This window comes from Gallinula chloropus (assembly GCF_964237585.1).
Source record: "Gallinula chloropus genome assembly, chromosome: 1".
In the NCBI taxonomy this organism is placed as follows: domain Eukaryota; kingdom Metazoa; phylum Chordata; class Aves; order Gruiformes; family Rallidae; genus Gallinula; species Gallinula chloropus.
In genome coordinates, this window is record NC_140085.1 from 186,597,298 (window position 1) to 186,624,983 (window position 27,686).

The 27,686-nt window shown below is 38.7% G+C and overlaps 1 protein-coding gene across 1 annotated transcript in view; it reads left to right on the forward strand.

The window, feature by feature from the left end:
* The window catches only part of TRPC4 (transient receptor potential cation channel subfamily C member 4), a gene marked incomplete at both ends in the record, with an annotated part of 101,338 nt that overhangs the window by 9,599 nt on the left and 64,053 nt on the right, over positions 1–27,686 (forward strand). The window contains one exon of the mRNA XM_084266429.1: positions 15,032–15,550. Coding sequence (XP_084122555.1) covers positions 15,032–15,550 — 519 coding nt within the window. The remainder of the gene's footprint in view (positions 1–15,031; positions 15,551–27,686) is intronic.

Here is a 27,686-nt window from a genome sequence, read left to right on the forward strand (position 1 = left end):
TGCTTTGCCCAACAACCTAATGGTATATGCAGAGAAATTGCAATGTCCGGGTTGTACGTCCCTATGGTAACAGTGTGGGTCATCATGGGAGAAGACTGGGGAATATATGCAGCTTCTAGGTCCAGCACATCTGCAGTGGACTTTAAATACAAAGATGTTGGACCTGTTTTAAGATGTTACTTCAAATTTTCACCTGGTTATCAAACTGGGACTTAGATTGGTGAAGAGGGACCAGAAAGAAATAGATTTTATGAGCACTGCTTGATCACATGTAGTTTCTCTTACCTAAAACTATCTCCAGTAACTTTGGAAAATATCAGTCACAATAACTTGTGTAATGCTCTTCATCTCTTGAGACTAAAGCATCATTTTTGTTTTGAAAATGTTTCCCACAGAAGTTCATGAACTAAGTGCCTTTTTTGAATGCTCTGATTAATGACAGTCTAGCTAGTAATGAGTATGGAGGAGGCAATGCAAAGCTATTTTGTCATCTTGAAGTGGAATGTGAGGGCACAAAGTTGGTTCTACCCACTTCTAGCTGCTTGAGTGGGTAGCTGAGTATTTTTTTTCCCAGTGGCAACTGATTAATTAGAATTTTCTGACAGGTTTTAAAATATTAGTAGACAGAGATGAATGGGAGAGGCTGCGTAGGGGATATTTCAGTTTATTGATGAAACAGATATAGTAGCCTATACATGTGTTCAGTCTTTCCTATAATCACTTGGGTACATGAAAACAACATGTAGCTCTTAAGGAGAGGTGTGCTATAAAGGTGGAGATTGCACATGAGATGGAGATAGAGATTCACAGAAATACTGGTCCTTGATGTTTTGGAGGGATGCTGGCTGTTTTCAAGTTTAAAAAAAAACCAAAACAAACCCTACGACACTTGCATGTGTCATTACATTTTGGCAATAAACCCAAATTGTCTGTGTTTACATGCATCAGAGGTAGGGTGGGTGGTTGTGTAGAAAAACCTGTGACAATTACTAAAGAAAGACGCCAATAGCTGGTGTGCTGGTGCCATCAAATAGAGCTGCAAGCAATTTCAGTATTGAGGCAGGCAGTGTGCTCGACAATACGCACCTAGCAACAAATGCTAATTCATAATACTCCAAAGTTGAAGCAGTGGCAAAAGAAGCATGCCAGAATATGGGGAAAGGTGACAGTTTCTCAAACTGTACAAAATGGTGAGCTATTTTTCATTTGCAACATTTAAAAAAAGTATAATCTGATTAGCAGGATCCTTACAGATAGATTCCTGGCAGTTGTTGTTATCAGTGATCACTTACACCAGCTCTGAATTCATTCCTCCGCTTCAGCAGTTGGCACAAGTTCAGAAAACACTGACGATTACAAATGCAATTTAGTTCCAAGAGAACTGGCAAAGCAAACTTCTACCTAGACTTAAGATTAAGTGTTTTTCTGTCATTATTTACTGGTTTTTCCACACTTCTTGTTTTAGTTTATGCTGGAAATGAAAGCACTTTTCTGCCATGAGGAGATAAGTGCAGATTGGCAATAAACATTTGAAAAACTAAATTGAATAAAAATCTTTAGAAAAATCTAAAATAATTCAAAATTCTAGAAGGTTAATGCAAAAATTATTTCTGTAGTCATAAAGTCATAATTACTCTCAAGAAGTCACATTTTCAGTGTTGATTTCTTTTCCCTTCTTACTATATTTGTTGAGCCCCACTTTAAAGCACTCACCCAAGTTTACAGTCAGGATAGGGACAGCATAGAAATGAAAAAAGGATAATGTCCAAAATCTCTGTTTTCTACAATTAGTGGTCCTGTACCATCAACTTCATAAGCTTCCATGCCTGGAATCCTTTTTGCCAAACTATCTCCTTTCACTTCCTGACAACTCAACAACTGCAGACAGTTTCAACTGAAGATTTTAAAAGCCTTTCAGTGCTTGGAAACAAGCTAAGAGTCAGTTCTGAGCCCAGTAATATTAAGGTGACCAACAAATAGAACCTTTTTGATGGAGGTAGTCTTGTCCTCTAAGATATAGAAATCCCCATAGCCAAATATCTTTACATTTGGCTATGCAGTTGAACTTATGAAGTTAAAATTGTATAAACATTAAAGGAGCAATATAAATGAACCAGTTCCTTCTCTGCCTAGAGCAGCCTCTCAAGGTTTTACCCTTGATAAAAGATTGAGATGTGTGCTATATAAAAATATAAGTATATATTATACATGCATATAAATATATGTATGTAGAGGGATGGGAGTCAGCTCCCAATTCGGATGCCTGAAGCTGAATGCAGTGCAGCAGCAGAGACAAAGATTTATGCAGGGATGTCTCCTGGATCAGGGCCGCTTGCCTGCCCTTCACCTGCACCGCAAAAGGGTGAGATCCTACCCTCCAGTAAGTTTTGTGTCATCTATGTAGATCTCTCCGGTTCTCTAAGGTATCTTAAATGGTACTAGATGCCAATGTCTAGGTACCAGAATCACTCCTTTAGTGCTCACATAAAAGCCAGGTATCTGAGCTCCCAATTAGGTCAGTGAAAAGCTAGATGGTCTGCTGACCAAAGGCAGCAAATGTCTACCGTATGCTTAGAAACAGAGCTCTCTGGACTCTACTGGGCTACCAGGAGCTCAGCTCAGACACTCACATGCCGTGGATAAGTGAAATATGACACATCCTAGTATACCTGAGACACGTGGGGCCCTGGCAGTTATGACACAGGAACTGTGCAAGACCTATGCCTGTGTGGAGCGGTGACTGGTATCACAAAGGACACATGGAGGTATCTAAAACAGCACTAGACACTGACATCGGAGCAATTGAGATGAGTAGATTTGCACTGGGTACCACAGGAACTTAAAAAAACTAAAGTTCACATATAGAGCCTATAACTAGGTGTTTAAATCTGTCAATAAATCCCATCCTGAAGGTTTATCTACAACCTAACCTCTCTCTTACAGAGTCCAATGCAGAAACTCAGGAAGGATTTTAGGAGTAGGACCACCAGAGCCCTGTTGTTGAAAGAAATTCTTTTAAAGGCACAGGAGTTCCTGGTGGATGCAAGTTTTCAGGCAATCCAATACTGCAAAGTGGTCCACTGATAAAATTTTTTTAAAGGGCTATTGTACAGTTCTTCCTCCTGTGCTGAAATGCGGTTACCTGGAACTTGCCATGGAGATACCTCATAAATAAGTTGTATTCAAGGAAGAGTAGAATTCAGAAGACATTTTCAAAGTGAGCATTAGTCTTTGAAAGTCAAACATGCAATCATGCCTAATAATCTTTAATATGAATGGCTTTCCAAACCTTCAGCCATGGTAAAGCCCTACGAAACTTTAAAAAACAGAAATATGTCACTGTTGAGAAGCTTGGTCATATATGGCCCACACCACTTCACAGTTAGATTTGCTCTTGTCATAGGGCATCATCCCTTGTCAGATTCTTCTGTGAGCAGTGAAAATTACAAAATCTGATTTCCATATAGGTATGTGCATCCTTATTTAATTTCTTTGGTTTTTAACATTCATATGTTCATCACAGCTTTTAAAGAAGCTGATGCACTTCAAATACCCTCTTTTCATATGAGTTCTTTGGTATCTAGTAATGCAGTTGAGCTCACACTCCACAATTTTCTTCAGATATCTATCAACCATCTCTTTTAGGAAATGCAGGAATTTAGTATCTTCAATATTTCTTCCTGTTAGCATCCAGCTGGAACAGCCTAACAAATTCAAAAGTCACAATGGGGTGACTGACAGAGTCCATTAACATGATTACATAGACTTACTTTTCTTAGGAGACCAGCAATTTAGCCTGTCAATTTACCAACTGTTTTCTGGATGGAGGATACGCATGTCACATATTGTACTGACAGAAGTGTTTTAATTGTCCTTTATGCCAGTGCCAGGATCCATATCTTCCACATCTTTGCCCCAGACTGTCAGGAAGCAAAATTATTTCCCCTTTCAGTTCAGCTACTAAAATATTAATGAGGTTGGTAATAAATTATTATCTAAGTTTGCAGGCTTCTTTCAATGTGTGAGGCCCGTTGGCAGGAAAAAAAAAAACCAAACCCACTAAAAGGAAACCTGAAATATCTATCCTCAAAGCCTTACATTTCTTATATATACAGGCAAGATGCAGCTGAATATTTTCAGAAAATGCAAAAAAATGTGTGCCACCGTTTTATTTGTTACCAAGTAGTTTTGTGACATCAACTGTAAGTACAACCTGGCTGACAAGATGAAATATTTCTTCCCTGCTCATCTAAACTTCTGCTTATTAAGCTTCTGTTACTATCTGTACTGAAGAGAGTAAAATATACCTATATGAGCTCAAAAAAGGTTTCCATATCCTAAAGCACATTAGGAATAACATTTTACCCATGCATTAGTAGGATGCACCACATATATAAAGTGTACAGATCAAGATCTGCAATGAATTAGTGAACTCGAGAGGAATACCACACAAAGATAAGACTAACCTCAAACAAGGAGAACTCACAGTGTTAAAGGATTTGAACCAATCCATTCTCCTTAGCACCAGTTCCAAAGGCTTCTTTATAGCAGTCTGCCCTGAAACACCTCTAGCTAACTATTCTGCTCCTGGTCACTCACTGCATAGGACCGGTTATAATAATGTACAGCTCTCACATTTCTCCTTTGATCTCTTTGCAGTGGAAATTCAATTATTTGTCAAAATTTTAATTATTATTATTTCTAGTCATTTTCTGTTGTTTGCCACTACATTTATAAAAAAAATTCATAAGCAGTAGTATTGTTCAATTGATTCTTGAATTCAGGAAGGATCTTAAAGCATCTGTTGTTAAGGAATTGAACACAGCTGAAAGTATCAATAACCTGTAGTAAAATTCAATTGTCTGTCCTTTGACTCTCAAAGGACCTTCCATTTTTCCTTGGTCTCCTCTGTCTGCTCCAGAAACAAGTCCTGGTTTGCATCTGTGAAATACAGAAATTTTATAGTGTGGTTCAAAAACTAGAGCTGCTGCTAAATAAGAAACCCCTGAATAACATACCATAAAAAACATACTTATGAAACAGTTTACTATGACGTCTCTCTGCATCATCTGCAGATTTGTGGAGCTTCTATGTCCCTACCAGACATTTTTACTTTTTTTTTTTATTTTCTTCTCTTAATATTTTGAAAATGTATGAAACATTTTTCTTGAAGTTTCTTGCAAATTTTATTCCCACTTTTGTTCTTTGAGTATAGCCCTTTTAAGTTTTCCAGATGTGAAATTTACTTCCCAGGTGTGAAGATATCTCAAATTACTTTGCAATGCAAATAATCACAATCAGCTTTAAATTAAGTTTAGCTAAATCCTGCCTTTGCCTCTGAGACGCTTGTATCTCTTCAACAGTTTGCTGATACCTAGAGAGGCCATGAATCTGTGATTGTTCTTTCTGCAAAAGCTCCTTTTCAAAAACCATCTTTCTCATTCCTCAGCCAGTGGGATACGTTTTCTTGTTTCTAGATCCATGGAGCTCTGGGCTAAACAAGGGAGGCAGCTCAGATACTAAGGACTCTTTTTTTCTATCATTTCTCTCAAGTCTCACTAGAGAAGCAAGCCAATTTCCTTCTGCCTCCCCAGCTAACTATTGGAGTCATTGTGGGAGCAGGCAAAAACCAGGGAAAAGCAAGAGTTTTTCAATGTTTTTTTTAATCAGACCAGACACAGGTTCTCAGAAAATCAAATGTCAGCCATAGACTTAATTAAAATGGTTTTACCCTTATGAACCATTCTGTGTTTGAAAAAAGTATCTACGTGCCCATTTAAAAATGTTCAGATGGGAAGGACCCCACTAGGTCTACTTAGAACTTTCAGGAAGTTTTGATACTGGCTTTGTTTGTCATGCAAACTTTGAGGAATACATAAAAGAGTTTTACTATGATTTGGCAGAAATAATTTGAGTTGTCCTTTAATCATTTCCATAAGATCTTTTTTCTTTCTTAGCTCATATATTTTTACAAACTATTTTCATTTTCTTCTTTCAGTGTTCCTGAGTGAAAACAGCTCTGCTTGTCATTTTCCATTATGAGTGCTCAATCAATGCTGAGAATTCTTACATGAAAAAACGTCCTCTACCTAGTTTAAAAAATATATGTGGTGAGAGAACTGGTGTGAGTTTCAAAGCTGGAAACAAATTCAGAATATCCTGACAGTCTTTTACTGAGTGTCTTTTAAGTTATTTCCCACCTTTGCTCAAAATACTGACATTGAAAGAAGGGCATATGCATCCACTAATAATGCTTACAGGAAAGCATTAACTGAAAATGGCCATTTTTGTGTACAGGCTGTATTTTGGATCAGCTTGCAGAGATACAAGGAGGGACAAAAAAAATTATAAAAAATTTAAAAAATGAAATGCAGAAGCCTTTTGGCATCAGTCACACACAGCAAATGCATGTCCCAAATCTATCAAATCAAATATCTTTTCCTCTGATTCCATCTATAAACTGTTATCAATTCATTGTGCAGCACTTCCTTTCCATTCTCTACTCTTCTTTTTCAAATAGAAGAAATCTATACTTTTTTCACAGCAGGGAGGATCCTGAAGAAAATAATCAAACATTCTGCTTGTAAGCACCTAGAAGAAAACATAGACATGAATAGCAGCCTACCAGAACAAACCTTGTCAAAACAATATAATTTTCATTCATCACCAGACAGCAAGCTCTGTATGTTGGGGAAAAGCAGTACAGATCATATAGCTTGAGTTTTCTAAGATTTCAGAAACTGTCACTCAAAATACAGTCTAAGAAAACCACCCTTAGAGTAGTTGCCAACAGTACTTGGTGAAACAGGGTGAATTAATCAAATGGAAGGATGAAATGAGCAGTTCTGCAGGGGTCTGTCCCAATCACTATATTCTTTTGTGACATTTAAGATGAAATAGAGGGCATGTTAAACCTGTAGACAACACAAAGCTGGGGGGATCACAAGGCTGTTGCAGGACACAGTATGAACTCCAGATGGTTTTGGCAAATGAAAAATTATTTCTGTAAAAAAACCCCAACTGGTTCAGTAAGAAAAAAAGTATGAAGAACTAAGTAAGCAGAAATAATCGACCAAGTATATATTGGGGGTGAAAATTATTTAGATAACAGTTCTGCAGGGGGGATTAATGCGCTAACAGAAAAAGACTGGACAGTATCATATTACTGTGCAAAAGTCAATATCGTATTTCATCACATCAGAATGAGCACAGATGATAAGATACACTCAGAAGTGATAAGGAATGTGCAGAAAGAAATAAGCAGGCTCAGAAAATTGGCAAATATTCCCTGTAAGGAAAGTCTGAAGGAGTAAGAGTGTTTAAAAGAGAAAACTGAAGCTATAGTGAAGATCCAATGTATTATCTGTATCCACATTTTACAGAGCAAGACATTATAGGCTTAAATTGCACAAAGGCAGAGCAAATTAAATAGCAGAAAAGTTGCCTGGAAATGTTGCAGTCTCCACCCAGCGCTGCGGAGCTTGAAGAACAGATTGATCAAATATCTCTGGGGATTGATCTAGGTGTAGTTACCATACTTCGGATTCAAGGGGGTAAACAAGACATGCTGACAAGTTCCTTCCTGCTATCCAGTGCTTTAATTCCATTGCTGAATTCTTATACGCTGTTTGGCTCAAGTGTTCCACAGATGTGTTAAGTATATGCTGTTGTTTGTATCATGCCATTACGCAAGTCATCCTCATTGTTTAGAAAAGCAATGTTGGTTCCAGTGAATTACTAAAAGCTATTGCAATTCTTTTTCTTAACATACAACATCACCGCTTTTTTTGTGCAATGTGGCTGGCACAGAGACTGGAAGTCATCAGTCCATGCTGTGACTATTGTGACACACAAATTGATTCAGCTGTAATAGGATGAGCATGAAAAAGCATTAGAAAACCATTGGCTTACATCTTGCGGTAGGTTAAGTGTAACTGATTTTTAAAAACCACCAGCTCTGAGGTTATGAAAATGCAGTTTGTACTTGGAAAAATGAATTAAAATAACACAGACCTGTAAATTTAATGTTGCAAAATTATTTTATGTACAGAAAGGCAAGCACTGAAGCCTCCTTAAATGTGACAGAGATTTTGTATTATCTATGATAACATCTTTGCTCCAAATCATGTTCCATCAAAGCCAAAGAAATGGACATGATATTATATGACACACTTAAATAACTGGAAGGAAGATATCCTTTGCTAGGAATGATGCATATTACATCAAATATGGATATTTAGACCTGATCCTCAGAAACGTTTAGGGCTAATGTGATATACACTTAGAAAGGCTTGGAGGGAAGCAAAAAAGAGCAGGTCTTTGCCCTACCAACAGCAGATAGAAAAATAGAAAACTTCTAAATGTAACATGTTCCACAATAAGTGTTCACACCTTCTTTTTGAAAACCATAGAAAATTGGCCAGAATGATGAATCCAATCCTTTTGAAAAATATCCATGTAGCATCCCAGCAGTGCATATCAGGAGGTGTGGGCTGTGGTTAGCTGTGAGTTAGTATTAGCATGAGGTAGTACAGCCATCAAGTTTTCAGATAGTTCAGCATATGGCATGTGCCTGCCGAATAAATCCTGTTGGGCTGTATGCGTGTATTACCTTACTCTGCTTTAGTTATCTAAAATTGGGCATCTCTGTTAGGTTGCTTATCAAAGCTCATCTCTGCTAGGTGCAACTTTCTTGGCTGATTTGATATCTAGTATTTTTGTCAGAAAATATTAGGGACATTAAGAAAAATCGGAATTTTCATTAAAAATAGTGTAATCACAATAATTTGAAAGAAAATGTTGGGGGAAATCAGTTCTTTTTATTGATAAATTATATAGGAATTTTGGAACGCATTAAGGTTTCAAAATACATAAATAAATAATCCAGAATATTTTTTTTCAAAAATGCTCCCTCCCTCAATCTGATTTTTTTTTTTGTTATATCTTCCTGACATTAATTCATAACTGGAATTACATACTGGGTTGATATAACAGTTGTTAAGTGTACCCAATTGGGAGAAGAAGAAGAAAGAGATGGTCTGCCTAAGCGACCTTGAGTCACTGGCAGAACTGGTACCAAAACCCATGTCTTGAGGTCCAGATAGCTGCCCAGCTGTTACTGCCTCAAGTCAGATTTATGTGTCTTCTCTCAAGGAATCCTTCACTTTTTTCCATTCATAATGTTATTTGGAATCTGACAGAAGATACCAACTCCAAGCTGCAGCCCAAAGAAACCTTTCTACCATGAGCCATGAACTTGTGGTTATGGTTTCATTTTGTCTGTCAGTTGTTTCATTTTGCTGTGAGCCATATCCTGTAATTTAGCACAAGAGGGAGTTTTTATCACCCTGTGAGCCCAGCATTTAGAATTTTGAGGTCTTGATATATTTTATATAAGAACAGGAATTTTAATTCTTTAAACATACTTTGTTTCAGATTCGATATTTCATTTAAGAACCAAGAAGATAAGCATCACTTAACCTCAAATACATACTTCCCCATTTTTGTCATCTCTATTGCTTGTGGCTGGATTTCAGAGAAAAGAATTCTGAAAGAGGAGTGATAAACAGACAGCATTGAGATGAACTGTCGGTGTGAAAATGTTAAAGGACACAATTTGTAATGAAATCTTATCTGCTGGACTAAGGCAGCATTTCACATGTTTAATTAGTATTCAAAGTGTGCATTCTTCAGAAGTTACAGTATCTCTAAAGCATTTCATTGCACATTCATACATTTACACTTAGTTGTAAGTTGTCAGTTAACTCACAGTGCCTTCGAGAAAAGTTGAGGTTCTGTGGATACATCTGTTTCCTACAAAAAAGAACTGATGTGAAGGCAAAATATTATAAAATGAAAAGAAAATACCTCAGTGGCACATTAAGAGTCCACTACTTACCTTCAGGAAATATAGTGAGTCCAAGGACAATAAAGAAGTTGAACCCTTTCCAGGGAGGACAGTAAAGCTGCCTGTGGAAAGCAGAAAATGACAACACACCAGATGGGTGTTGCACGGCTGGGATCACACACACTGCTCCTAAATGATGCTGTCCCTGAGCTCAGCTTAGCAACTTCCATTTGTCTGCCTGCCTTACATGCTCAACGGCCAACATGGCAATACACAGCGAGTGCCCTGGGATGGAGAAAAGTAGTTTTGGTCAGATCTGGGGCCACCATTACAGGCCTGAAGTTTGTGCAGTCTCATGAGGAGAACTTCAGCACATCTTTTCAGGATGGACTGTAAACAGACCCTTTCAGTGGTGTGACAACTGAATTTGAGTTATCCCGAAGTTATATTTTCAAGTTCCTCAAATTATTTGCTAGTTTATCAATAACTTAGAGCACAGGAAAGAAATTGGGTTTAGAGGATTATTTTTAATCCTTCCTAGTGGAACTACTTCCACCATCACACTCAGAATGTATTTCAGCTGATATAATATGAAACAGAAGAAGAGAAGAACTCTGTAAATCAGAATGTAAATCAGAAAAATGTTAATGCACAGGGATAATTTGTATGCTATGGGCTCTGCTGAAATGTAGAGTTTCTCATGTTCAGGAAGGTTGGCTAAAGACAGCTGTAGGATAATAGTGCTGAAGCAACTGATGAGCTTGTAGCACACCTTTATAATATTAATTTCCTAATATATTGTGGTACTGCATGAGATGACATGTATTAATCTTGTTATCTGTCACATATGCTTTTATTTCTTTGCTTTAGGTTTCTTCCCCAATCATGCTGTCATGACTGACATGACTCAAATTTATTCAGTAATTGCAGCCACTGCAGGATTTGCTCTCCTTTACAAGCAAAAGGCAAAATAACTGTAAATAAATAACAAGAACTGTGCAAGCTATCTGTTTACCAAAGGCTTTATGTAAATTCTGAGCTGTTGTACATAAACAGTAGGTAAATGGGCAGTGCAGTTTTCAGTCTCTCTGTTAAGATATTACAGTAATGAGAGCCGCTGTGAGAAATATAGATGGAGACACAGACACGCACCTGTGGTATTGGTTCCTCCTTTTCCACACTCATTGTTATCTTTTTCTATTTGCTGGATGTCTAACAAAACATCAGTAGTTGGTATCTCTACCTCGATGTCATAGGCACAGAGGATGTCTCAGACTTCACTGGCATTAATTTATCCTAGATTTCTCTTTCTGTCATAGCAAAGGGGCTTCTCTCCACGCAGACCAGACAGAGAACTTCCACATATTCAAGGAGGTTGTTCTGCAGGGTATCTAAAAAAGTTGCTAGATACCTAATTCCAACTGTCTCATTCCCACTTAGAGTAAGTGCAGGGAAAAGGGACATAATAAAAAACTCATGTACTTGAACAGTGCACAGACTTACATCTGCGCTCTCATGTTTCCTGTTTTGTATTGGTTTTGCCTACTCATCCCCATTCAGGTATGCATTCAAGTATACAACCCCAAAACTGTCCTATAAGTAAAGTTGGAGTAAAAAAATTTCAACAAAACCTAAGAAGGTGAAAATCATTTGACCTTTCTAAGTTTAAGCAGCCTCACACTTGACATATTAATTCCAATATGTGGAATATATCCACACCACTCTAAAGCCCTAGGGAGCCACAGGCACAGCTAGTGACTCTAAGACCTAGGAGTTTCCCATCCTCCCAGGATTTAAGGACAATTCATATGTTTTCTGTGAGTGTTCTGTCAAAGCTTTAGATTGTATGGCTAATATCAGTGTGTGCTGGTTATTTTTATTGGCTTCAGTAAAGAGTATTATGTTTCAGTAGTTTGAAAGTAAAATTTATCATGTCTGGTGGTTTCAGAACAAGTATTCTGGGTCAACAGTTAAATGCTAAAATATTCTGAGTGCCATGAGAGCACTCAGAACTTCAGAAGATAAGTACTTCATTATGCTGCAGATTAGGGAATTATTTGACCTTACTGCTCTGGCATGCTGTATATCTTTGGTTTAAATGAGTAGGAAATCTTAAAATAGGAGGTAAATGGTAAGAGGTTAAACTCATGATGTAATTAAAGTTGCAGTCTTAAGGTTTGTCCTTTATGTTTAAATGTTTCTGTAAGTTAAAGCCAAAATGATTTAATACATACTTCTATATTTGGGTAAAGTCTGATGGTACAGATTCCAAAATGTATGCATTCAATCTATAGCTGAGTTACTTTAAGATGAAAGGTTTTGATATTAGGAAAATGGGCAGCTTTAGAGTTAATGGACCCTGTGTACAAGTCAGTCATTGCAGTGCTGTGTTGTTTGAAGCTGTGTCTCTTAATTTTCCAGAGAAGATTGCGGTTAATGACATGTTAAGATAGCCTTCAGTTCTGGCAGGGCTTGAAGCAAATATTGGTTTAGTACTGTCAGAAAGTACAAAGATAATGACATGCTAAGTGACAGAGGAATATTCTGAGCAGACAGTGAGTTTGGAGTTACAGCTTTGCATCCTTCAGTTTTCTGCCCTTGTGTCTCTCTCCTCTTATCTCTGGTACTGTGACCCTAGGGCTCAGAGAGAATCTCACTGGTTGTGGCAGATGCTGTCACAGCTAACCCATCCCTCCCTGCCAGCCATTTTCAGACCTATGACAGACCAAAAGCTCACTTCTCCAAATGCAGTGTTTGAGCCTTTACTGCCATTTTCATTTCTAGCCTCAAGAGCATTGACCAGAGGTGCAATTTAGAGAGCAGGAAAAGTGTGTGTGTGCCAACAGGTGCGCTCTCTTTTTCTATATAACATGTGAGTAAAAGGGAAGGTAAATCTAAGACTACAATAACCAGGGAGGTTTGGGGTTGAAAATGCATCTCATTTTCCCCACTGACATCACAGACAAGTGAAAAAACAGATATGGATTTCAAGCTCCAGTCCAAACTGTGCAGGAATAATGAAGCAATCCTGGTGCATGGGCAACCCTGGGAGGGCTCTGCTCAGTGTTCAGCCTGGAGGTGGCAGATGACCTGAGATGCCCTGGAAATTTCCAGCATTGTGAGCAGTCTGGACATAGCCAGAAAGTCCTCTGGATACACGTCTAGGTTGAGTTTCTTGTCCTGACTGCAGCAGAGCCTGAGCACAGTGATTAGACCTTCTGCTTGGTTTTTTACCCAAATGCCCCCCATTCTTTACCTACCAAGTAACGTTAAACCCATATTTTTCCTTATGTCTGCACACACTACACAATCTCATTTCTACCTCAGAATAAAGAGGAGGAAAGCAGAAGAAACAGCTTGCTTGGAAGCTGTTCAGATCACAACTCAAGGTTGCATCTCCCATTAGATTGTGGAGAGGACTGTGAGGACGGCCGATCCCTCTGTATGGGGTCATGAGGGTGGGTGGGCTAGCTCAGGCATCCCACAGCCTTGCTCTGAAACAGACTCTGTGCCAGGCTTGCCCAGTGCCAAGCCAAGTGTGCATGTTTGAGTGCGTGGGAAGGGAAAAAAGGGATTTCTTCCCATTGACTCCACATACCTTCTCAGAATCCAGTACAGCAACTCGAAGTCAGCAATACACTATGGCCAGGAGGGGATGATTTCCCTAGGGATGTGTGATTACAATCCCAAACGATGGATATCCAGTCTTGACTTTCCACCCCATTTTACATGAATAAGTGGCCACCTCCCAGAGTAATTCTCTCATTCAGCTAATTAGTGCTTCAGGCCCAAGTTTTACAGCCCACACACATAGCAACTCTTATACATGGACATGGTCCCATTGAACAAACATGAGCTGTTTTACATGCAGAACAGCTAAAAATGTACAAAACACACACAGTGTCTTCATTAGACAGAGGGAGAAAAAAAAATCCATGAATGATCTATGGATTTAGATCCACAGGCTTATATTTCTTTTCAGCTTATTTCCATTCTACTTTTCCACTGAGTTTCTGTTTGATTCTGTGCATTTAATTTTGTTCTGCTTCTTTCCATCCCAAGGCTCTAAACATAGCTCGTTTCAACTCATTCTTACACTGTTCTCACAGGCTTTACCTGTTGCCTATTAACTTCTCTGCTTAGCTATTTCTGCTTTCTCCATGAGGTCATTCTGCTGTCAAAAGGCTTCTATCAAACATTTTTTCCTCTGTCCAGTGGCCATCTATTTCCCTGGACTTTAGATAACTTTGAGTCAAATGTCTTCCTTTTTTTGTCTACCTAAAAGAGCATCACTCAGAGCACCTCGATGATGTGGATTGAATTTATACTTGGTTACTGAGCTATGGACCAAAGACAGTCTGGTGATGATGCCAATACCATGTTTTTAATTGACATTGGTTAATTACACCTACATGGCTTAATAGTCTAATAAGCTGTTTTCATCTGGGAAACATTTTAGATATTTAGGTATTGTAAAATAAATGTGCCAAAAGCAAAAGACCTTACAATCTGCTGACAAAATGTAGAAACACAGAATAAGACTGAAAATGCAGAAATGTAGACCAGAAGAGGCTTTTAAAATGTTGTTGACACCCCTTTTTCCTATAACAAGTCTGCACATATGAACAGGACCAAGTCTTAAGATGTAAAGCTCTTTGCAGCAGGTGGCTTTGTTTCTCTACACAGTCATATTTCCAATCTTCTCTTTAAGAAAACATATTTTTTCTTTCTGGTTTACTTACCTGTTTTATTTTATAAGTCCAGCTGGTCTGTGTCCTGTTCACTGCTTCCTTCAGAGAATCACAATTACGCCCCCATCATTCTGTCTTCCCAACAAAATTGTGATTAACCAGTGAGAGATGAGAAGTATTTCCATCTTGCTCACAGCTGGCACTCCAAGGGACCCAACAGGAGTGTCTAATCATTTGCTCCATGAGCTGTTTATATACAAACAGGCTTTATGAAAAATCACACCCTGTTTATAGCAATTTATTAACTGGAAAGAGACTGTCTTAGGTAATTGAATTTTTATGTGTAAAGCATTTCCTTCAACTCTGTCCAGAAGCAAAGATCCATCAGCAAGTGTAGTACCTGGAGAACTATTCATAGTTTTATTTTCTATAGCTCTTTTTCAGTGAAGAGGGCTGTAAGGGTTTTTTTGCTTTTTTTTTTTTTTTTCCCCAGGTGCCACCAGTGCTTCTGGACAAGCAGTTTTCAGAATTTACGCCGGATATCACACCCATTATTCTGGCTGCCCACACCAACAATTATGAAATCATCAAGCTCCTTGTGCAGAAAGGGGTCTCTGTACCCAGGCCACACGAGGTCCGCTGTAACTGTGTCGAATGTGTCTCGAGTTCAGATGTGGACAGCCTTCGCCACTCTCGATCCAGACTCAATATCTACAAGGCTCTGGCCAGCCCATCGTTGATTGCTTTGTCCAGTGAGGATCCTTTTCTTACCGCTTTTCAACTGAGCTGGGAGCTACAGGAACTGAGTAAAGTTGAAAATGAATTTAAGTCGGAGTACGAGGAGCTGTCACGGCAATGCAAGCAATTTGCGAAAGATCTCCTGGATCAGACACGGAGTTCCAGGGAATTGGAAATTATTCTTAATTACAGAGATGATAATAGCTTGATAGAAGAACAAAGTGGTAATGATCTTGCAAGATTGAAACTGGCAATTAAGTACCGTCAAAAAGAGGTGAGTCTGCTGGAGAATATTTAAGCGTATTTAGTAGTAGTAATGTGATAGATAATAGCCTGAAATACATCTTTTTAACTGAGACAAATTGCTGCTTATCTTTTTTTGTTTTACAGGATCACTTCTTTTTTCTTTTTTTTCCATTTTGAATTTGCTGAATTTGAGTAGCTGTTATAGTTTGACAGTATCAGAATTTAAAATACTCCTTTATAGCACAGATCCAAAGAAACCTTTTTTCTTTTGCACCTGACTAGACATGGTTTCCAGTAGTTGTGCTCTCTCATCAATATTAGGATGAGAAATACATGCAGAATACTTCAAAATAGCTTTAATTGTGTCTGATTGATAGAAAAAAAAGAAGCTACGTACTTAAAAATCTATTAAATGGTACCTCTATGAATTACCTCTATAAAGATATTTCAAAGAATCACAGGGTTGATTGGAAAAGACCTTTGAGGTCATCGAGTCCAACCTTATCTGTCCTCTACTAAACCATATCCCTAAGCACCACATCTACCCGTCTTCTAAATACATCCAGGGATGGTGACTCAACCACCTCCCTGGACAGCCTGTTCTAATGCCCAGTAACTTTTTTAGTGAAGAATTTTTTGGTAATGTCTAATCTGAGCCTTCCCTGGCACAGCTTGAGACCACTTCTCCCCGTTGTATCACCTGTCACTTGGGTGAAGAGACCAAAACATAGCTATTGTAAGTAGATACTGAAACATAAGAATAACAGCAATGCACGATTCCCCAAAACGACACTCAGATGCTTTTTCATAAAGAATCCAAAGTTAAGATACCTGAGAATTGGTTTCCATGACAAGTAAAAACTCCTGAGTTTGCTTCACTGGTACTGATACTCAACTGGAATCAAAGGAGGACTGTGTTTGTTTTAAAAATACTCAAGTGCTTATGTGCATACAACAGCAAAAGAATCAAGGCAGAAAAGTGAGTTAGGAAGACAGTTCCCCTGATACTTCCAAAAGTTGACTTGATCCCTGCTCATCAGAATGTTAGAATATGTTTTATCATCTCATTTGGAACCTGTACATCAAAAATCAGCTGAACTGTGGAAGTGTATAGGCAAGAAAAATGCAGTTAATAATTAATAGTTAATTGTTCATATAAAATATGACAAATGCTTAATAAACTTCTGTTATACTGAACTAGTCTTATCACTGGTAAATCCCTGTTCTGCAAATGCAATAATGTATGAAGTACAACAGAAAGGTTTGCAGGAATAATAACTAAACATGTAATGATTCTGTTGCCCATTGGAGATATAATTTAATAATCACAGAATCACAGAATTGTAGGGGTTGGAAGGGACCTCGAGAGATCATTGGGTCCAACCCCCCTGCCAAAGCAGCTCCCTAGCTCATATTGCACAGATAGGCGTCCAGACAAGTCTTGAATATCTCCAGAGATGGAGACTCCACCACCTCCCTGGGCAGCCTGTTCCAGTGCTCTGTCGCCCTCACTGTGTAAAAGTTCTTCCGCATGTTGGTGCTAAGAAGTTATCATGAAGGTAGGCATCTACTGAAGTACTACTGGAAAAATACCTTAAGTCTTCTAATGAGCATTTTTACCTTCAGGAAATGTATTGCATAATTTTATATTTGATAGTATATTTTTTTAGGAAACGTGTTCGCTGCCTTTGTAAATTATTTTCAGACAGTACTGTTCCAGACTTTTCTTAACAACTACTATTTCTATTTCTTGAAGTGCCACTGCTGTCCTACAGGACAATCCTGTCTTGTCTCCTATTTAAGAGATTCTAGCTTGGACTTCTTTCCAAAGGATTCACGCATTGAAATAAAATTCTGACCTGTCGTATTTGCTTATTTTATTAACCTAAATACAAAGCTTGAATTTTCTTAATTTGAGATAGAGACAGTGAGAGACTGATTTTTTTTTTTTAATAATTGCATCTGGTTCCCATGCCTAATTAAATTGCAGTAATACAGCTGGTTATGCTTCGTTGATTCTCCGTGATACCAAACATTAAAGCAACACTGATTGAGTGCAACAATTCCAAACAAGTGGATCTTTTATATTTTATATTTTACATACATTTTTCATTTCTATAAATATTTTCCACTATCTCTAGGATTTGAATCTCCCTGAAGTAAACTCAAGTTTTATTACATTCTTTTGCTGTGTTCCTAAATGTATTCTCTACTAGACTGTGGAGCAAATAGTAGGCACCATAACTAATCAGTCGTTTTATTTGTCATCATTACAGCAGTATTCTGGTAGGCACAGATCCAAGGCCAAGAAGCTTACCTCAGGCATAATAAATGCTTGGATTCTGGCTGTCCTGCTGTATGTGCATCATGATGAAAATATATCAGACGGGTCTTTCGATTTCTTGTGTTAAGGAAGTTACAGGAGCCACTGAATAAAAAAGCCTACCAGGTCTGGGAATTCTTTTGGCCTGGGCACTGGAGCTCAGCCAGAAGCACCTGGAGACCCTGGGGTCTCTGTCCCAGGAACAAGAATCCTGACTGGCCCTGCTTACATAAGACTGGCCCCTTGATTGCTTGCTTGTTTGTCCCTGATCCTTTGCCATTGTTTAGCCTTCCTCTAAACATCCCATAATAAATTTTACATAATCCCACAACACCCTTCTGGTATCCCATAGTAACTTTGAATTTCTCAAGAGTCACATGAAACCCCTCCAACATCCCATAATACTTGTGATAATGATGCTGTCCCCTCCTAGAGGCTGTTGCAGGCATTCTCTTAGTGGCTGCTTTGTCAAAGGCTAGAGTCTCGGTCTTCGTCATTCCTTACTATAGCCTGTTTTCTGTGTTGAATTTATCATTTTTATTGTGGCTTTCTAGCTCTGTTATACTAACTAACGCTTAGTCAGATAATTAAATGAACAAATAATTCAACGAACCATATGATCTCACATTTCATATACACTTACAGCACAAAAATCCAAGCTTGATAACAAGCAGCAGAGGCAACTTATAAATCTGATTTTTTAAATAGCAGGAAAAAAGCTTAGGCTGGATTTTAACTCACCCATTAATATGTTATTTGGGATTTAACCTGTTTAAAAATCCTGGTTTGGGGTGTGTCGTGGTTTTACCCCAGTGTCCTGGCTTCAGGACACCCAGCTGAGAGCCAAGATCCAAGCAGCTGCCTGCTCTTTAAAGGAAAAGAGGAGTGGGAGAAAGCAGGGTGGAGGGGGTGGGGGGGGTAGGGGGATGGTAAGGGAAAGGAAGGGAAGGGAAAAGGAAGGAGCAAGTAACAACCCAAAACCAAGAAACAAAAAACTCGTGAGTTGGGTTAAGGATAGTTTACTAGAATAGCAGAAAGATGAAATATAACAATGCTAACAGGACTTTAGAGCAAAAAATATATGAAGCTGTTGATACACAATGCAGTTTCTCACCAAACCCACAACTCAAGCGATGCCACCCCGAGCCGTCCCGGAACCTGACCGTCCCCCAAAACCCATGTGTCCTGTAGCCGCCCACTCCTCCTCCCATGAGCCCCCATTTATACTGAGTATGATGTAATTGGCATGGAATACTCTCTTTGGCCAGTTTGGGTCACCTGTCCTGGCTTCGTCCCCTCCTTTCTCATTAATAGAGAAATATGAAGAGCTGAGAAAGTCCTTGACTGCTTGACAACAACTAAAAACATCAGGGTGTTATCAGCACTGCTTCCATTTTGACACCCAAACACAGCATTCCATCTGCTGCTACAAAAGAAATAAACTCCATCCTGACCGAAACCAGGACAGGGTGATACATCTGCTTCCTCTGCCCTATGTTTCTCAACCACCAAGAGTCAGTTCTCAACCGAAGACTTTCCTGTTATGAGAGGAGGATTTGTGATTTTTTTGATGGTATCAGTTCAAGTTACTTTCTTTCTCTTAACTTGCCCGCTAACCTGCAGAACAATAACAACAGACAAACCAAAAAATATCCTCCAACAAAACAGCAAAATGGGTAAGAATACATGGTCTACTGTTCTTACCTTGCCACCCATCCTTAAAGTCTCAACCTTTGTTGACACTGTTTACCAAAAGGCATTGTAATGCTATATCACGGCTGAAGTAAGAGCTCCCTGAGTAAGCAATCAGGTCTGCTTGTTCAGAAAATCCAATATAACTCGAGAAATAGCAGCTACCAGTTGCAAAATAATGAATCATAGAATCATTTTGGTTGTGAAAGATCTTTAAGATCAAGTCCAACCTCCTGGGGAATGAGACCAAGAGGAACACATGTCCCTTTACATTGTTTTTACAATTAATTGCTCAGGAGTTAAAAATTACTTTTTTTCTTTCAACTTGAAAATAATGCCAGAAATTATTAGCAATAATTCTTCTTGCAATTAATAAGCAAGTGAGTATGAAACAAATTAGAACTAAACCTTGTAAATGACTGCAATAGGCCTTGGATAATATAACTTGGTTTAATCTCAAAGCCACAAGATTGGGCAGGAACAGCAGATTGAGTGTACTTGTAGGAGAAACAGACAAGTGGATGGGGAATAATTTTCCTTATGTAAAGAGAGGAAAATTGACAAACATGAGAAGAAAAAATCATCCAGCAGGGAGTTACTGAGGAGATTCAGGATGACATAGTCTTTGATCAAATATAGATCTAAAAATACCTTGTAATGAACAGCGAAAGGCTCCTAAAAGTGAAGTGATTCCACAGTGCTTGGTGTAGCGGTCTGCAAGCCACTTACACCACCTCTGTATTATCATCTATGGAAATGAAGAAAACCCATTCATTCTCAGAGGTCTCTGCATTGCTTATGGTCAACAGATTGCCCCTGAAGTGTAACTTCTCCACAAAACCAAAAAGTTCATGCCAGTTGGATTTGAGGATCTCCACACTGAAAGAGCGTATATTCTGCGTTTCCATTCCTTTCATACTTGTCATAAATAATACTGCAATCCTCTTTCATGTACTGTCAAAAACCATCTCAGTGGTATCAATTCTCAGTCCACGGAGTCACATCAGAAGGAACTTATTACGCTAGCAAGGAAGAAACTTCCCTGATAAAACCACCTGTCATCTTTCATTAATAACTAATAAGTTTGAATGAAATTTATAGTTTCAAGTTTACACTGCAAAATAATGCCTGGAAAGATGGTGGATAGTGTCTGTTCCAAGTTAGGTGACAGAACCAGGGACTACCAACCAGCACGCATGTTTTGTGTGCTTACCCAGTTATTACTGTTTTTTAGCACAGCACATGGGTAGTGGCACCTAAGGTACCATTATTTTATCTGTTCATTTTGCACCACTGATGCTGTTTGATTGCAAGCAAAGACACATGGCTGATATGTAAAGTGCCTGCTTCTGACATCTACTGTTGCCTGGGGCTACAACTAGCAGCAGCCAAAAAAGACCCCCTGAAGTCATCCAACGAGTCTGCATTGGGCAAAAACATTTTGTTGTCTAATTAACATACTGCATAAAGTTATCTGAACTGAGGGAGAGTCTGGCTTTATGGAGGCTGTCATCTACAGTATCACTATGCTTATTTCTAAGCAGATAATGACCAATGAGAAAATTTCCTGTTTTCCTGAACCAAACAAAAATGTCATCTGATTCAAGTGTAGTTTTGTTTAAGGTTGCAGAGGGGAAATCCCTGATTGATTAACAAGCAGAAGTTAGTCTACCTATAATAATAATAATATTAATAATAATAATACATAATTCTAAATTTTAAGTAATTTGCAAAACCCTGGTGCAACAATCCAATTAAGTAGCAGAGAATAGCAGCAGTCTCCAATAATTACTAGACAGTCATCTTTACCACTAATTACAAAATGCATGTTCTGTCTCATGTAAATTGAGAGTTTTTAATAAAGGAATCACTGGAAAACTCTAGTGTCTCTTGCTTTTCAGTTAACATTGGTTTAGCTTTTGTTTTGTTTAGGTCTTATGCGTATATCTGCACTTAGGTGAAAATATGCTGTAACACTTAGTAATTTTTCCATGTATATGAAGTAAGGAAGGGAGGTCAGGGAGGTTAATAGACTGAATCAATATCTTACGGTTTCACAGTAAACTTAATTAGTGCAATTCAAATACTTGTAATTTATATCTCTGTCTCATCTTGCCCCATATTAACTGGCCCGTGTCATTTAAGCTATAGGTGTATGAGGATAAAATGATAACACAAGACAGTAGCGGGATTATTGGCAGCATTGTCTCATTTTCCTTTATTAGCCATTCTGATATCAACACAGAGGAAATATGAAATTTTAAGTATATAGCAGTTAACCTTTCACTCTCCAAATTAATAAAGACTAGGTGGTGTTTGTTGATTTATTTTTTATTTAATTTCCATTCTGTTTACTCTATAATTTTTCACTTTCTCTGTAAGGATGAGATCATTAGAAAATTTAGGAAACTTGGTATTAGCAGGATGTAAAGTAGGTTAAATTCTGCACGTTTCAGTTTGACACTCTTGAAAAAATTTAATAAGCTTTTTTCTGTCTGTATCTTAAAAAAATAAAGTAAATGCGTCGTTACAGCATCCATGCATGGCTCTGTATCATGTTGAGGTATAGATCCAGAAAGAAGAACTAAGTTTGCTAAATTATACATTCAGGAAGGACGTTTTTCCTGAATTTGTAAAGGTTTAATTTAAAGCACAGAACCATTTCCAAATTTTCATTTCTCTTTCTAGTACATTTCTATAGAGCTGACTACTCATTGTTTATCAAAAATTTGGCTGCTCAACTACTAAAATTCTCCCAAATACCTCTAGTTGGTCTTCTAGCAGTTCCCAGGACAGGCCCTGCTTTTCTGAGCTGTTAGCACCCGCAGGGCCTGAACTGGCAAAGAGGCAGAGAAAGAGTGAAAAGATGAGTGGGTTTTAACAATTTAACACAAAGTCATTTAGATTTAACAAGAGTACAGGCTCTTTTAATAAGAATTTCAGGGAAAATATTTCGGGGAAATCAGCTTTAGACTAGCTTGCTCACTTACTTGCAGGCGGGCGAGAAGTGAGATAGGACTCCCTAACACAGGAAACGCACAGCATGAATCAACTTTTTTTAACATAAACCTGTATGTTCCCATAAAACACACAGCAACAATTACTGATATGAGCAATATTGATAAATTTTTAATAGGTTAATTACATCTTAAGTGCAATAATACGATATTTACATTTCATAGATCAGTTCTTGTTTTCTGGGAAAATGGTGCTGCAGGGTGAAAAAAGTTGTTTGTTATTGATAATAATAGCCACCTGTTTGCTCCTGTTCAAAAGAGGACTTTTTAAAATGCAGTCATCAGTCTTTACTAGGTTTTGATGCAAAATACAGCCTCAGTGAAATGGAAATGTCCACAATAATGTTACATATTCAGTTAAATTTTCCATGAAAATATGTCAAATCATTTAAATTCTTTCATGTCTATGTCTAAACTTTTCAATAAAATAATTTTGTTTGACCGAAGTTTCTCTTTATTTCACTTGGACTTTAACTTTTTTTACAATGCAGTGCTTACACCTACTATCATCCATATTGTATTATCATACAAAGCAATATAAATATGATAGAAAGCAAAAATTATTCCTTATCAAAATTGAATATCTCCACAATGTCTAGAGAAAATAATTCCAATGTACTAAAATGAAAAGGTTTTGTGTTCTTAGTAATGGTGGGGTTTTTATTTTTAAACTGCACTGCCACTCTACTAGGAGACATTGGCTTTTTATGGAATATAAAATATGCCTGGAAATGCTGGAAATTTCTGTAGTAGTCCTTTGGCTGTAATGGAGTTTAAGAGCCTTAAGTCAAGCTTTGTGATAGTTACAAAGTGGAATTTTCCTTTGGAACCACAGTTTGGTTTTGAGAAATTTTAGTAGCCATTATTATACATTCCTCATTAAAAGTCTTTCTGATTAAAAAAGACTGAATTATAGACTCTGCAAGCAGTAATGGCTTTGGAAACACAACATCTAAGAATTATCCTGTGTTTGAAAAAACACCACACCTGAAAGATAAACAGAAACAAAGCAGCCATGTGCCAGCAAGTCACTCTGTGTGAATATCAGTTAAAAGGTGCAGTCAGAAGTATCCATGTATGAAATAACAAAACCCCACAAAAAATGGACTCTGATAATATTTGGACATTTTTAACACCAAAGGAAGATGTGTTTAGTCTATGAATCCCCTAACTGAGAGGAGTGATGTATGCACGTTTGGGTCCATGTCTCCAAAAGACCCATTTCTGCAGACTCTCAGCCATAGTGTTCAAAAAGTTTGATAAACATTTTTCCAGGCAAGAGCCAGGTACTCCAAACCAGGTCATATGTTTGCCTTGTAAATCATGTAAAAGTCTCTGTGTTTATAGATAAAGACTCCGCAGATTGTTAAATAGTATAAATTATGTAAGTAGCTTATCTGCTACACATACCTAAAGTCTTCTTCTAATTGGTGATCTATTACCTCAGAACTGAATGAAGTGTAGGAGTCCCTGTGGAAGCTGTACTTATTGCTGCTGGAAAAAAATTGTTCTTTAATCACAGGGTGGGAGCACATCTGCTTAATACAGCATTTAATTGTGCCCACATTTTAAATGCATGATGAAGCAATCCTCCTAAAGTATGTGAGCAAATTCCTTATACAGTCAAAAGACAGAGGTATGCACTGAGGGAGATCCTGTCTGCTCAAGATAAGACATCTAAGTTAACTCCAGAGACATCTTTTCCCTTGGCTGGAAAAGGAAACAGGGCACTTCAATTAGAAAGAACTTCACTAGGCATTGAAAATGTAGATGCAAGTTAGACAACTTACCGCCTCGACTGCAATTTCTACCCTGTGGTAACAGAGATTTCAGATTCTGAAGGCCCAGAGCCCTCATAAGGGGAAATGAATCTCAGCAATAACTTTTTAATGATGTCTCAGAAGGCATAGATAACCTTTGAATGCTATCTGCTGCAGACAAGTTGCAACCGTCTTATCACAGTTCTAGTTAAACTATTCATGAACTGACACCAACATCTTTTTATTTTGAACACTTGCTAGAAGTAATTAACTTAAAGAGGAGGAGACTTGCTGTTAATGAAGTATAGTAGTCTGCATCTTCCTTAACAGAAGTATTTCTGGGATGTCTGCCTTCAGCAGAAACAACCAGTACTGCACAGCCCTAACCAGCAGTGCGCAACCATTTGCTTGGGTATGACTGGCTGCAACAGAAGTTGGCTTTTGGTTTATAGGAATCACTACTAACATACCTACAAGCTTCCCTACAAATGTGGAATAGATTTAGCACCATGAGCTAATTTTTTTCTACCTACAGTAAAAAACCCAAATAACTTAACAAACAACATTTTAGAGAAAAAAAATCTTTAAGAAGGTGAATAAAGATGGTAGTGCATAGGGTTTCATTTTGAATGTAAACCTATAACTGTAGGAATTTGCAGCCCTCTTTTCATCTTCCATAAGCTTGCTGGGGATCTGGTGGTCTTCCTCTCACTCCTACAACAGCATCTAACCCACAGCTCCGGTTAATTAGTTTTGCTGGGTGATAAGCTCCAGACCAAGCTGTGGTGGCATTTGCATCTGGCAGCTGCCTCCATTCCTCCTGTGGCCTCCACCAGCCATTCCTGACTGCTGTCCCGCCTCCCTTGTGCAGCTCCTATGTCGTGCTCCCCATACCTTCTGCTGTAGCTGCAGTTATGCTTCTCTTCTCACTAAGTCATTTTGGCAAAACCCAAGAGCTTCAAACAGTTTGTATTATTTCAGCTCTAGTAACTTCCCTTGTAGCACAAAGAACTTGTACAGGCATCTAACTCACAGGATGCTCTTAAGCAAACCTCTCGTCTTTCACATGTCTCATAGAAACCCTCTTACAGCCTTTGGTCCTCCTGTCCAAGGCCTACCTTTCCATGCCTCTGCTGGGTACAACTGGCCTAAGATAGAGTGACTGCTTAACCAAGGCATGTTTGAACATATGGGCTGAAACTTATGTATACCATTGCAGTATTTTTTTTCCCACTGCTTGGAAGGACTCCCTCCATTAAGATAAATGTTTATTGAATAGTGAACAGCCAAAGCAAACTTGATTTAGGCCTGCCTACTCCTTCTTTCAGTTAGACAGGACTTTTAGGACCGAAGCTCCTTCTAAAGACACATAGGTTATGAAAGGAAGCTTCTCTTGTTTCCCCAGGCTCAGTTCTAGAAGAGGCATGCTTAAGTAGTCAGAACAGTGGATGTTAGTCCTTCCTTTACCACCAACTTGCTCACTGCCTTTGGAAAGACGATTGCAAGTTAGATTTAAAAATGAAGTATGTGTATCTGCAAGTTCTGTCAAACTTTGTAAGTATGTAAACTCCCTAATCACTTAAAGATTTAGTGGAATAATCACTAGAGGTCTGTTCCAATCCAAATCAGTCTGTGATTCTATATATTTTGTCTGTTACTCATGGGTTTTGTGTGGTGGCCAGCACAATCAGACTTTAGTTACAGGTAGGGCCTCTTTGTGTTATTGCATTACTATGAGAGCAGTAATTACATTGTAAGGCTGACTGCAGCTCTTAATGATGACAGGTGAAGTAAATACAGCAGGGATCCTCATTTCTTAAGGCTTGTATTTTACTTGTTTAGTGGATAATGCACTCATGACACTGGCAAAACAAATATTCTAATGCTTCTTTTCTGCTTAATGAATGAAACTCATCCAACCTACCTCAGCAGAAAGTGTATGGCTGAAGCAGATTATGGTACTTATCGACTCAGCTTCCGCTTTTATTGTGCTTGATAAAGCTCCTGCTTAGACCTGCCACAGAATCGATCTCTTTCTTGTGCTCCAGTGAAATTTTGAGGACTTTTTAAGGTTTGAATCTACCTAGGAGAATTTGTTATTGGACCATGAAAGGGGATTTTTCTTTGTTTCTGTGAAGATATTATCATCTATTTCTTCACCTTAAAATAAAGTCTTAGCTTTCTTTTAAAACATGGCAACAAAGTAAAATGATACCTTTTGAGGGCAAAACTACGGAAGAAATTGTGGTTGTTAGTTACAGCTTCAACTGGCTGGAAAACAACACATCAATATCTGCTATGTACTCTTGTGGGGACTGAAGGAAGGGTTAGAAAAAGTAAAAGGCACGCAGAGTTTTTGCTGGAAGGTTGTGAAAAGCTTGCTAGTTCTGTGTTGCTTAACTTTTCTGGTAATTAAACTGACGTTTATATTTACAGGACCAGACACAACTTAAAACCAGTGTAAAGACATAGAATCATGGCATCATAGAATGCTTTGGGTTGGAAGGGATGTCAGAGATCATCTAGTTCCAACCCCCCTGCCATGGACAGGGGCACGCTCCACTAGACCAGGTTGCCAAAAACCACATCCAACATGGCCTTAAACAATTCCAGGGAGGGGGCTTCTACTGGGAAACCTGTTCCAGTGCCTCACCACCCTCGTAGTAAAAATGTCTTCCTAACATCTAATCTAAACCTACCCACTTTCATCTTGAAGCCATTGCCCCTTGTCCTGTCACTACACTCCCTGATGAAAAGTCCCTCTCCCACTTTCCTGTAGGACCCCTTTAAGGGGTAGGCTGTAACTAGGTTTCCCCAGACCCTTCTCTTCTCCAGGCTGAACAAGCCCAACTCTCGCAGCCTATCTTTGTAGGAGAGGTGCTCCAGCCCCCTGATCATCTTTGTAGCCCTTCTCTGGCCTTCCCTTAGTAGAACCATGTCTTTCCTGTACTGGGGAACCCTGAGCTGGATGCAGTACTCCATGTGGGGTCTCACAAGAGCAGAGTGGCAGAATCATCTCCCTTGACTTGCTGGCCATGCTGTCCTTGATGAAGCCCAGGACATGGTTGACCGCCTGAGCTGCTACTGCACACTGCTGGATCATGTGATCTTATCATCGGTCAGCACCCCCAAGTTCTTCTCCCCAGCACTGCTCTCAATCCATTCTCCATCTAGCCCATTGTTGTGCTTGGGATTGCACCGACCCACATGCAGGACCTTGCACCTGGCCTTGTTGAAATTCATGAAGTTCACATGGGCTCATGACTCCAGGCTCTCGTGGTCCCTCTGGATGGCATCCCTTCCCTCCTGCTTGTTGACATCACCACACACCTTGCTGAGGGTGCACTCGATCCCACTTGATGCTGAAACAGA